Here is a 13,531-nt window from a genome sequence, read left to right on the forward strand (position 1 = left end):
GAACTGGGATTTCTGCATTCTCAGCCCACTGCTCTGATCATCACACCTGACATAACTGTTTTCATACAGATGAAACGAGTGCTTTTGCAACTTTAGCCGATGTGCGTATAATGCAATAGCTTGCACTGGGAGAGCTTTTATTATGTGCTTGGCACAGGGCTAAATGCATTATCTCATTTAATCCTCACAGTGAGCCTCTAAAGTAGGTCTGATGCAACCCCTTATTTTACAAACAAGATAACTGAGGTTAAAGAGATTAAGTAACTTGCTCACAGCCACCCAGCTAAGTAGGTGATGGAGTTAGGATTCAAATCTAGATCTGTCAGATTCTAAAATGCTTGCTCTTTTAATCATCATGGTACACAGCTTCCACTGACTCACAAGGGTGTTTTCCCAACAAATCAAGTTTTTCTTTCTTGCATGATGCAGTGGTTCTATTCAGCCCAACTCTGCATCTCATGTCTTAAAGTTGCCTTCAGTTCATTGTGGCTTTCAGGATGAAGCCAGAGAAGACACGCTTGGCTCATTTAACACTTTATCCTTGTTGAGCATTTGCTCGGAGTCACAAGGACTCAAGGAGGGAAAGTAAAATGTCTTGAGTTTTTAACCCTCACAAGAGCTATGTTCAAGGCGCTTCCCATCCAACACCTACACACTGTACACTCCTCTCAGGATTCCTGGGCTCTTCTCACCCTTAGATTACCTTGTGAAGGGAAGGATGAGAATGTAGCATTATGGTGTAGCAAGTTTCTATGAGTCTTGCTGAGCAGGAGAGAGAAAATAAGGAAAGGAAGAGGAATGGGAAACAAAGGAGAAGCAGGAAGGAAGCTGGACAAATGAAGGGTAAAATATTGATCTTCTATTTTTGGACTAGAAACCTAAGCTTTCCTCCCTTGGTCATCTTATTAAGATGACTACTTCTCAGTTTACCCAGGACGGTTCCGGTCCATGCCCAGTGTCATGGCATAATTGTCAATAATGCTCCATTTCACTCTCAAGGTGTCCCAGTTTGGATGATAAATCATATGGTGACCCCTCAACCATGTTTCACTCCCAGTCAACCACTTCAGGTTTCCTGGAAGAGAACTAGGTGCAGGATGCTATGAAGGGTGCTGAGGACCCTAGGATCATCAGACACAGTCCCTGACCTCAAGGAATCCCTTTCTGAAGTCCCTTTTTTTTTTTTGCATTATGTGGGCCTCTCACTGTTGTGGCCTCTCCCATTGCGGAGCACAGGCTCCGGACGCGCAGGCTCAGCGGCCATGGCTCACGGGCCTAGCCGCTCCATGGCATGTGGGATCCTCCCGGACCGGGGCACGAACCCGTGTCCCCTGCATCGGCAGGCGGACTCTCAACCACTGTGCCACCAGGGAAGCCCTATGAAGTCCCTTTTTTAGTAGTTCCATCAACTTCTGTCTCTTAAGACCCTCTCAGCACAGAGGACTCAAAGAAGGTTTGTAAAGTGTTAGATACTGAACTGCATAGTATATTTTAACTTTCTGTTAGGTAAAATTAAGGACAAACAATAACAACAATAATGTCAACAAAAAGACAATTTCTGGAGAAACGAATTGGAGAAAAATAGAAACGTGGACGGAACTAGAACAAAACAAACCTTTGGACCTTCCCCCCCACATTCTATAGAGCTGTCCTGAGGTTAATAAAACAAAATATTTTTTTCAAAATAAAATCTCTGACAAAAGCTGCACAGAAATTAAGCATACATTATATGTGGCTATATTAAAAATTATTTTAAATGATTTTTAGCCCACTCCATCCCCTGGCATTTTTGTGAAGATCATCTGGAAATCCTAGATCAGAAGTATCTAAGGGACTCAGTGAAAAACACACCATTCCATCCCCTTTCCTTCTTCTCAACCACATCTCCGCCTCTCTCTGGACTAGATCAAAATGTTCATTTCCTCTCCCAAGTACAAATCGAAAGCTCTTCAATGAGCGGCGAGACATATATATGGGGTAGAGGTGAGGAGTTGCTTACACCAGCAGCCAGCCAAAACGTGTCAAAAATGTTTAAAACCTCCTTCAAAGGGTCATTATGTGCACTAAATATAATTCATACCAGTAATAGTTAAAATGTAGTGAATATCTACAAGGCAGGCACCTTTACATTTCATTCACAAAATGGCCCCATGAGGTACGTATTACCATTATTTCCACTTTACATATATATGTACTTTATATATATAAAGTGGAAAACAGAACGATCAGTTAGCTTCTTCATGGTTGCAAAGCCAATAAGTTGTAGTACCAGGATTTGAGGGTCCTTGGGCAGTGGCTCTTGCAAACTTGGGAGCCACAAAAAGATCTAGCCCGATTCTTGGCCCTTCAGTATCGGTTAATAAATAACAGTCCCTTTCCTTTCTCTTGGAATCCAGTCTGAATCTAGATGGCCTCCTTACATAAAGGATGAGGTCTGCACACTGGAACTCTCACTCCACAAATACTGTCTCTCCCTACCTACCTCCCCTGACATCTCAGCCAAACCCAAGGCAAGCTCTCAAAAAAAGGCGCAGAGGTTACCATCCTAGAGGTTCTGAGCCCCTAGGAGAGTAGGAATGCAAATAGACTTTGCAAATAGGCAAAGCAGAGAGTCGCTTTAGTTAGAAAACGTCTGTTTGCTCAACCTGACTCTGACTCCCTGAGCCTGGGAGAGCAAACACAACCCTTCCCCCTGAAAATCCCAAGGGGTCAGGTTCAGTCTGGTAAACAACACTCCGTCCTGGCATCTTGCAGAACAGCCAGCAGAGGGGACTGGGACGGGCAGCAACAAATTGGAAGGAGGGAGGCTGAAATGCACCTGTACACCTGCCTAGTGGCCTTGAAAAGTCAGGTTGGCACCTCCAGGGAGGAAGTGGAGGAGGAGGGGCCCAATTCCCGCCTCCAGAGTGAGCTGGAGTGAATCAGAGACCTCATCCATCCTCTCCCTCCTTCGGGGATGCTGAACCCCTGCGGGAAACGCAGAAAAGGGCCATTGCCACTTTAAATGACTCAGGAAGTGAAAGCAGGCCGCCTGACGGGGACAGGGAAAGTGGAACCGGGGCGGCGCGGGGGCCCGCGGCACCGCGATCTCGCCGGGGCAGCGGGGGGCCCGAGCGGGCGGCGCGGCGCAGGGGCCGACGGGGGCGCTGGGCGGCTGCGCCGGAAGTGCCCAGAACGCCGGAGGAAGCGCAGCGGCCGCCAGGCTGCCGAGCCGGCGGCGAGGCCCAGTGCTCTTGGGCTGGGTGCGGGCAGCTGGGAACAGGCGGCAGCGGCGCCGAGGCTGCGGGACACGGCGCGGCCAGTCTGCGGGACGGGCCCCAGGTGGAGAGGAGAACGCGAGGAGGCCGCGCCGAGGCCAGGCAGCGAGCTCTGAAGCCCGGAGACCCGGGCCGCGGCACAGCTCCCACATGGCCTCCGGAGGGGGCGCGGCCTTCGAGGAGCTGCCGCACGACGGCACGTGTGATGAGTGCGAGCCAGACGAGGCTCCGGGAGCCGAGGAAGTGTGCCAGGAATGCGGCTTCTGCTACTGCCGCCGCCACGCCGAGGCGCACGGGCAGAAGTTCCCCCGGCACCACCTGGCCGAGTACGTCCACGGAGCCGCCCAGGCCTGGACCCCGGGAGCCCGGGGGGATGGGGCGGGAGAGGAAGAAGTCGAGGCCCAGGTAGAGAACGAGAAGGCCCTAGAAAGCGAGGCGGGGGAAGAGAGCGAGTCCGAGGAAGACTGTGAGTCTGAAGAAGAGAGTCAGACGGAGGAGGAGAGCGAAGACGAGAGTGAGGAAGACAGTGAGGAAGACAGTGAGGAAGAAATGGAGGATGAGCAAGAGAGCGAAGCAGAGGAAGACAACCAGGAGGAAGGAGAATCGGAAGCGGAGGGAGAAACTGAGGCAGAAAGCGAATTTGACCCAGAAATAGAAATGGAAGCGGAGAGAGTGGCCAAGAGGAAGTGTCCGGACCATGGGCTCGATTTGAGTACCTATTGCCAGGAAGATAAGCAGCTCATCTGTGTCCTGTGCCCAGTCATTGGGGCACATCAGGGCCACCAGCTCTCCACCCTAGACGAAGCCTTCGAAGAACTAAGAGTAAGTATTGGTCGTTCAGAACATAGGCCAGGAGGTCAGGACACCTGGGTTTCAACTCAGGGGGCCTCCCTGTGGCCACATTAACTTTCACCATGTCCCTAAAAAAGCTGGTCTGTTCATCTTGTTGGGAGCAGTGATTATTGACCCTTTTTGATTGACGTCCTTTGAGAGTAAGATGAAAGTTCTGGACTCTGACCCTAGAAAAATAAATGTACACGCAAAATCTAGTTTACAATTTCTGGAAAATTATAAGCTTCTGGTCTCTGTATCCCAGGTAAAGCATTCCTTGGGATTTTGACTCCACTTAAGCCTATTCCCACAACACCTTCATTGTTGAGACTGGTTAAGGCTCTTGACAAGGAATTGGTAAACCATGGTTTCACCAGATGAATCCAAGCAGATGGTTCCTCTATAGTGAAAAGACTCCCTAAGGTTGTGGTTTTGATGATAATTTCATGTGTGCCCCTGAGTTCCTTTTAGGTTCTTCATGTTTGGTAGTTGTTTGGAAAGGAGGGTGAGAAGGTGGAGGCAAAAATTGGGATGGGAGTGGGTGTTCCCTGGTCCTCCATCTTTTGCAGGAGGGCAGGGCCTTTATCTTGAACCTTGCTGGTCCCCTAGAACAGTGTATGGAAATCTTACAAATATTAATAAATACTTGTTGAATGAATGAATTTGCAGATGATTTGCTTTTTATTTATATTGTGGATATTTACAATCAGTGAGAGAGACAGCTGGAGTTAACCAGGCAGGAAAGTTTGAGTAATCAGTTCATTAGTTATTGTTGTCATCATGACATCTTTTGTTTCCTGAAGCAACCTTGCAGTTGCTGGCACTGGGATAACAAATATTTTGATAATGAAAATCCCCTATATTAAGATTTTCCCTTTTTTATTGTAAAATACACACTCAAAGTGTATAAAAACATACGCACAGTCTAACAAATAACTATAAAGCAAATACTAATGTAACCTCCACCCCGATTAAGAAATAGAATATTAGGAACAATATTGAAGCCCCATGCCCTTTTTATAATTTTCTAGTTATAACCATCTCCCTTCTCCATAGGTCACCATTATCCTGACTTTTGTGGTGATAATATCCTTGCCTATCTTTATACTTTTACCACATATTTATGTATTTCTAAACTTATTTGAACTTGACATGATTGATATTGTATTGTTATCATGCATTCTTTTGGGTTTTGCTTTATTTTTTCAACATTGTGTTTGTGAGATTCTTCCAGTGAGTGGCTGTGGTTTGTCCATATTCATTGTTGTATAGAATTCCATTTTATAAATATGCCACAAGTTACCTATTCTGTCAAGGGTGAACATTTGACTTCCAGATTCTGGAACTTCTAGTTATTATAAACAGTGTTGCTGTAAACATTCTTGTTCATGTCTCCTGCTGCACATCTACATACATTTAAATGGAATATAAACCTAGGAGTGTGATTGTTGGGTCACACACTGTGCATATCTTCAATAATATTAGATGTTGTCAACTATTTTCCAAAGTGGTTGTACCAATTTGCATTGCCATGAAAAGTGTAAGAGAGTTCCTTTTGCTCAGTATTTTCACCAACACTTGTTATTACAGGATTTTTAGTTTTTGTCAGTCATATGGATATATAATGGTATCTTCTTACGGTTTAAATTTGCATTCCTCTGGTCGCTGATGACTTTGAGTATCTTTTGTATTTCTTCTTTTGTGAAGTACTCATTCAGGTCTTTTGCTCATGTTTCATTTGGGTTGTCTTTTTCTCATTAATTTACAGGAGTTTTTATATTTATATTTTTGACTGTGGTTGATATGGGTTACAAATATCTTCTACTCTGTTTTTTCTTTTTAAAAAAATTGTACCTTGAACAGAGAAGTTCTTCATTTTAATGTAGTAGAATTTATCAATAACATTCTTTATTATTAGCGCTTTTTGTGTCTCGTTCCACTTAGTATTGATTTTTGGGTAGTGGAGGTAGGGGCTTAGTTTCATTTTTTACCCTGTACAGATACCCAGTTGCTCTAGCAGCATTTATTGAAAAGCCTATCCTTTCTGTACTGATCTGCTGTGTCACCAGTCATATATCAAGTGCCCATATGTGTATGATGTGTTTCTTGGCTCTTGTATTTTATACCATTGATCTGTTAGTATATTCCTGTATGAGCTACATGTTTTCTCAGTTACCATAGGTTTGTAACATGTCTTAATATCTGGTAGAGCAAGTCTATCCACTCTGTTCTTCTAGAAGAGTGTCTCAGCCAGCCTTGGCCTTTTACATTTCCTAGAATCATACCATGAAGTTCTGTATTAAGAAAAAAAACAAACCTGCAGGACATTTTTTTTTTTTTGTATTGTATTGTATTGAAATTATAAACCAATATATGGAGAATTAATACCATTACAAAATGAAGTCTTCTGATCCATTTATTTAGGTCTTTTGTATTGCCTCACAATAAAGTTTTGTAATTTTTTTTTTCTGAAAGATCTTGGACATCATTCTGAAATTTATTCCTGGATACTTACAGTTTTATAGTATTGTAAAAAATGTTTTTAATTTTTGTTTTCTAATTGTATAGAGGAATATGATTAACTTTCATACATTGATTTTCATATTAAACTGTCTTACATATTCTAATAATCTGTAAATTTATTCTATACACATGATCATATTATTTGCAAGAGGGAAAGCTTTTGTATCTTTTCAGTCCTTATGCCTGTTTGGTTTTTTTTTTTTTTTCCCCTTAATGCTTTGGATAGGACCTCCAGTATAATGTTGAATAGAAGGGATAGTGAATATTTGTGCCTTGTTCTTAATTGAGGGATAATTCATAACATTTCACAAGTGTGCTAGTGGGTTTTTTTCCCACAGATATATTTAATTAGATTAAAAGTTCCCTTCTAGTCCCAGTTTGTTAAGAGTTTTTCTTAATATTGAATGGATATTGAATTTTATCAAATGCTTTTTCTGCATCTGTTGCATGTTCGTGTGATTTTACTCTTTTATTAATGTGATGAATTACATTAATTGATATACTTATTAAATTAAATTTAAAAATCAGTATTATGTTCACATGTTTCAAAAGCCTCTTTTTCACCTTTGGTAACCACTTTTATTAGTTTTTTGCTCATCGTTCAAGTGTTTGTTTTTTCAGATACAGGTGTGTACATATATATGGTCTTATTTCCATCCCTTCATTAGTATATTTTACAGTTAAAACAACCTGGCATTTCTGGGAGAAACTCAACTTGGTTGTGATGAAGTATCCTTATGTTTTTGAATTTAGTTTATTAATAATTTATGTAGGATTTTTTCATTTATATTTATGGGAGAAGTTAACTTGTAAATTTCCTTTCTTGTAGCGTTCTCATGAGATTTTGCTATCAAGGTTATGTTGGCTTCATAGTATGAGTCAGGAAGTGTTGCTTCTCATGTATTTTCTCTCTCTTTTAATGCTCTGGAAGTGTATTATATAAGATTGGAATATTTCTTCCTAGAATGATTGGTAGAACTGACCATGGAAGCCATCTGGACCTGAAAAGAGAGAGAGAGAATTAATTTTGTTGTTTTGTATCCAACATTGGATACGTTTGTTTTGTATCCAGTCCATTGACTGTGGATTCAATTTATTTGGTGGTTATAGGTCTGTCCAGGTTATGTATTTTTCTTTAAGTCAATTTTGATAAGTTACCTTTTCCTAGAAGTTTGTCCATTTTGTCTAAATTTTCAAATGTACTAGTATAGATTTGTGAATCATATCCTCCTGTTATCTTTTTTCATGGTGTAGCTATCCTCTTTATTCCTTTAAGAACAGTAAGCATGTTGATTTATAATCTATCACTGATAATTCCAGTATTTGAGGACTTTATAGGCCTTTCTCTGCTAGCTGTTGTTTTTGTGGTGTTTTTTAGGTTTCCTTCGTTCCTTTTGTTATGTTCGAGTAGCTTTTCATTGCCTTTGAAAAATTATTTGTGGGGATTTCCCAACCTTGGCCTGAAGCTGTAGTCTTCGAAAGAGGATTTGAGTTTGCTTCTGATAAGGCCTAAGTGTACAGCTTGTTTAGGACCCCCTTAAACTAAATTAATTGCATGAGAGATTTCTTGGAACAGATTTTCAGGAGGTGCCTGCCCAAATTTACAGCCTCTTAAAGAATTTCTTTCATCCTGTCCTGCACCCCATCCCCCCCCCCGCCCCGTATTGTTCGGCTCCAAGGCATGGCTCCCCACAATCCTCTTTGGAGGGTGAGATAGCGGCAACTTTAGTTTGTCTTTACTCTAGAATTTTACTCTTTGGCAGGGGTAGGAGGGTCAAAAGTCTGTATGGAAAGGATCTCCTTTAAATGTCCCACTTTGAGCATGCTGTAGGCTTTGCTTTCTTTTATCTTCTTTCCCCCTGCCCACCTCACTTGCTGCCTATAATCAAATGCACATCCCAGTTTCTTGTGATCGGTAAATGTACTCAGATCAATAGAGCTGTTTCCGGTACTCTGCTTATGTTAACACTGGAACAGTATTACTTAACTATAGACCTTATTAGACGTTCATCAGTTTTTCCTCTAATGATTTCTGTACCAGGGTCCTCTGGCCATGTTACATTTTCTTGTTTTCGATGATCGTGATAGTTTTGAGGAGTGCCAGTCAGGTATTTGGTAGACTGTCTCTCAGTTTGGATTAGTCTGATGTTTTTCTCATGGTGAAACTGGAATTGTGGGTTTTGGGACAATATAAATTCTCTTTTATGTTTTGCTTTTTTCACTTATCAGTATGTCTTGGAAATCACTCCATAGGTGTGCCTATTTATTTATTCATTTTAGCTGCAAATACTCTAGTGAGTGTCAGTCATTAAATTCTTAATTTATGATATTGTGTTTTGCAACTCTAGAATGCCTGTTTGGTTATTTTTTTTAAAGATCCATTTCTCTTTATCTTTTGGGATCTGATTCTTGATTATATGCCACATTTTCATGATTATTCTCATCGCATAATTTTTCATTCAATACCAGACATTGTGTTTAAAAGAACTGTAGACACTAGAGTCATATTTTCCCCCCTCAGAAAGGGCATACCATTTGCTCTGTTAGGCAGCTAGGATGAAGGGCTGATCGTTTTTATTCAATAAAAATTTGAACTTGTTTAGAGCTTGTTTGTAGCTTTAATTAGTTTCATTTCACCTCTGGTTTCATATATTTTGAGGGCAGTGTACATTTACTTATTGACAAGAAAGTAGGTCTCTTGGAATATTAAAAGTGGCTTGGCATGATGATGGTGAGAGAAGAGGATCTTTGTTATACTGCATTCATTCATTCATTCACCAAGTATTTATTGAGCATTGGCCAAGGGCAGGTGCTTTCTAAGCATTGAGAATATAGCAAAATGGAAGAAATCCCTGCTTCTACTGGAGTATACATTGTGTTGGAAGGAAATAGAGAACAACAAATGCTCCAATAAACATGTAATAACTGTTAATAAAGAAAAAATAAAACACAGTGTGGGATTAGAGAGGAACGGGAAGTCTCCTAGCTCTGCCGCTTGCTTTTTGACCTTGGACAAGTTATTTAACAGTTTGGCCTTGTTTCTGTATCTCTAAAATGGGTATAAAGTTAAGAAATCAAGTAGTGTTTTTGTGAGAATAAAATAACTTAGTTTGTGATAACACTTTAACAATGCTTAACACATTGTAAATGCTCTTTAAATGTTAGCTGTTGTTTTTTATTATTATTAATAGGAGGAGTCTAGTTAAATGCACAAGTTTAGAGGGATTTGAACAACATATGTTTTGATATCTCAGTGCCAAACCGGGCTGTGAGTGGCTAATATTGGTGGTAGAAGGCCAAATTGTTGGCAAGGGCTAGAGTAAAGCAAACTTCAGAGCGGGCCAGAATGGACAGAAAACCGGGGTAACTGTACAGCCAGAAGGGATCCGAGCAGAGGCAACGTGGAGGCTAATGCCTCAAGGACTAAGGTGAACACCTTGAAGGGATAAGTTTAACCCTAATCACTGAAGTGACTTTTAAAGTCCTACCTTTCCTCTTGTGCTGTATTTCCAGTGTGGCTCCAGAGCATTTGGTCTCCAAAGGATCCTGTGGGTCCAGATTTGAATTGAGCCTGTGCTCCAGTTTTATCGTAGGAATATAGTTACACAGCCCCATATTATGACCTCACATCTGGTTCATAAACTCTCAGATATGCAGGTTTCTCTTATTGTGACCGTAATTTGTGGTTCTGAAAATGGGTCATTGGGTCTGACAAGGGAGCTTGATCTGGTTCATGGATATTTTCATATGAAAAGTCTTAAGTTGTCAAGGGAATTTGCATTCATAGCTATATTTAATGAATCATTTTGTTGAACAATATAAGTGCAATTACATGTATTCAGAACTCTAGACCAGTAATTTAAAAAATTATTTTGAACATAACCTACAGTAGGGGTTATGTTCAAATAACCCCTATATGTAAATATAGTTTACATTGTGGTCTAGTTTACATACACACACGCACACACACATACTTTAACTCAAATGGAGCACTGTTAACCTTATTGCATATGATGTGTTCTGCTTGTATTCTATTCTGTTCAAAAAAATGTCTGGATTCTCCCCAAAAATTGATTTCATTGCACCCTAATGGGTCATGTCCTGTAGTTTGAAAAACACTTGTCTCGTTCACTCTAAGATCACCTGAAGAAAAGGTGGAGTCTTATAAAATGGCAAAGGGAGAAATGATTGGCAGAGTTCTGCAAGTACTATGGAGTTCTTAACATGGCTTTGTTATGAACAGATCCAAAAGTTTTGAAACCACTCCCTTTGCCCTTGAGTGTGTCTTTAAGATGGGTATTTGGAAAGAAGAATGTTTGGTTAAGTGACAGAACAACTGCAGGGGCGCCCCAACGAGGGGGCTCTAGTGGCAGGGCGGTCGGGAGGGTACAGGCATATTCTCCGGACAGCTGTGACTCTGGAGGGGCTGGAGATGGCGGTATGCCGCTGCTGTGTCTTGTAATGGCCGGCGGCTCTGGCTCTGTGCTCAGCTCATAAGTAGCTCTGGCAGGGAGGCAGAAGGTTGACTGTCTGCTGTAATGTCCCTATTTATGTTTTTATTCTTGACTGAAAGGATTTGGAGTACCTTCTAATAAAACTATGAAGCGCTGTCTACACAGTGGTTCAGTCTGTGTCTTATTTATTTGTATAGAATAAGACAAAAGCTAAGACTAAGGTAAAGGGAATGATTGAAGCTGCCACAAATGGTTGATGGAAAGTTAAAGTGAGGCCTCCCGTTCTGGGATTCTCCATCTCAGTCTACTCTTCATAATGTAATTTCTTTACCTGTAATAAGTCTGGGACATATGCAGTGAAGAGGACAGACAGGGCCCTAGCTTTTATGGAGTTTACCCTTTAGCTGGGGAGAGAGATAAGGTAGAGTAATTTTGGATGGTAGTGTGTACTATGAAAACAATAAGTTATAGCAACGAAAGAGTGAGTGATGTGGCAGGGTGGCAGGAGGGCAGGAGGGAGTTACTTTTTGACCAGGTAGTCATGGAAGGCGTCTCTGAGCATGTGACATTAAGGCAGGGACTTGAATTATGAGATCTTGCAGAGATCTAGAGAAAACCTCCTATTGTGTTACCACTCAGTGCTTTTTGCACGAAGTCCAGTGATTCATAGCAGAGATGATCGGTTTGGTTCATAGGACTCTTCAAAAAGGAATTAGATGGCTCTTGAAGTGAGAGGAGTAGTGTAGTTCTGGCAATTGTCGTGTGCTGTTAACACAGGTGAAAATACTACTCTGTGGAGGGAATATGAGCTTATGGGGATCTCTTTGACAATAGCTCAGTTTTTCAGGGGATTCAACATTCATGGTGATGGAACTTCATTAAAGAGAGCCTAGAGGGCTTCTGCAGGGTTAAGTGGAGGGGAAGAGTCATCTAATTGTGTTCAGTTAGGGACGTGGACTCTTCCCACAATCTTTGTTATTAAAATTACAGTTTATAATCTAAGAATTAAGAAAAGGTCTGGGAGAAGAGTGGTTAAGGCGGAAAGAATGGTGAATGCAAAGGCTCTAAGGTAGAGGTGAACTTGGGGTGTTGGAGGGACAGCAGAAAGGTCACTCTGGAGTATATTGGAATGAAAGAGGAGTGGCAGGTAGGTTAAACAGTAGGTTAAACAGGTAAACAGTGTGTTTCTCACCTTGTTGCCACATTTTGGAATCACCTGTGGAGGGAGATTCTTTAGAAAATACCTGTGATTGGCCTCACCCCATCCTTAAATCAAAACCTTTGGGCATGATCAGGTATTTTACAGAATGTCTTTCTGTTGGGATTTGTCTTCTTTTCATGTTATGGTTAGACTGGAGTTACTGTTTTTAGGAGGAAGACCACAGAATTAAGGGTACACACTGTCAAGAGGATTGTTGAGGGAAAAGGTCCATACTTTCCCTGCTCTCTCCCAAGAATCCAGTGCCCTCTTTTTTCTCTTCCCCGACCTTTCAATCAGAATAGATTAATAGGTTAATAGGCATATTGTACTATTAGATGACTGCTTTTCAGGGTAAGGTTGCTGATGCAGCAGGTGTATTATTCTTAAGCCCCTCTGGGGATAAAGGACTATGTGCCTGTGGCACCACCTTTTCTTGACCACAGCCCACAACATGGAGGTTGCCCTGCTGTCCACTGATAACACCCACCTTTTCTCTTCCCTTGCATCGGACCCAAACTGAGAAGCCAGAGATCTGTCAGTGTCAGTGCTCAGTGTGTCTTCTGCTTGAAGTTACAGTTCAATCTGGGATAACTAGCTCAGTTTCACGCTCCTGTTCCTGTTGTGGGTTTAATATCCAGAGCCAGGGAGTAAATCTGTTGTGCAGCAGGAAGGAGCACAGAGACTAATGGACCTCTCAGAAGAGAAGACAGTACAGACCAAGAAGGGGTGAAACAAAAACTTCAGTGCGGATATGTGGGGCAGAGATGAGAATCGTTTGTGGGTGTGTGTGCGACTATGATAGGGATCAAGCCAACATGACATTGGGGGATAAAAAAATCAATATTGATGCCCTTTTCCTATGTCAAAAATGAATCAAGGGGCTTCCCTGTTGGTGCAGTGGTTGGGAGTCCGCCTGCCGATGCAGGGGACACAGGTTCGTGCCCCAGTCCGGGAAGATCCCACATGCCACAGAGCGGCTGGGCCCGTGAGCCATGGCTGCTGAGCCTGCGCGTCCGGAGCCTGTGCTCTGCAACGGGAGAGGCCACAACAGTGAGAGGCCCGCGTATCGCAAAGAAAAAAAAAAAAGAATCAAGAATGAAAAAAAATGAAACCAACCAAGCAAAATCTTCCAGATACTCTAAGTGCTCAGTCTATAATTTATGGCAAGTAACCATATAGGCAATGACTGATGTACATTGTGGTGTACTAAATTATTCTTGTCGAACAGTTAATTATAAATTAAGCTCACTTCAAATGTATTTAGC

At 41.8% G+C, this 13,531-nt stretch overlaps 1 protein-coding gene across 1 annotated transcript in view; it reads left to right on the top strand.

Annotated features, from left to right (window-relative positions):
- The first annotated feature begins 3,025 nt into the window (after window positions 1-3,025).
- Window positions 3,026-13,531, top strand: part of TRIM44 (tripartite motif containing 44) — a 110,718-nt gene continuing 100,212 nt past the window's right edge. Inside the window, exon 1 of the mRNA XM_065882139.1 lies at window positions 3,026-4,079. Within this exon, the coding sequence (XP_065738211.1) occupies window positions 3,408-4,079 (672 nt within the window). The 5' untranslated portion in view covers window positions 3,026-3,407. The remainder of the gene's footprint in view (window positions 4,080-13,531) is intronic.

Source organism: Phocoena phocoena, chromosome 8 (genome assembly GCF_963924675.1).
Source record: "Phocoena phocoena chromosome 8, mPhoPho1.1, whole genome shotgun sequence".
In the NCBI taxonomy this organism is placed as follows: Eukaryota; Metazoa; Chordata; class Mammalia; order Artiodactyla; family Phocoenidae; genus Phocoena; species Phocoena phocoena.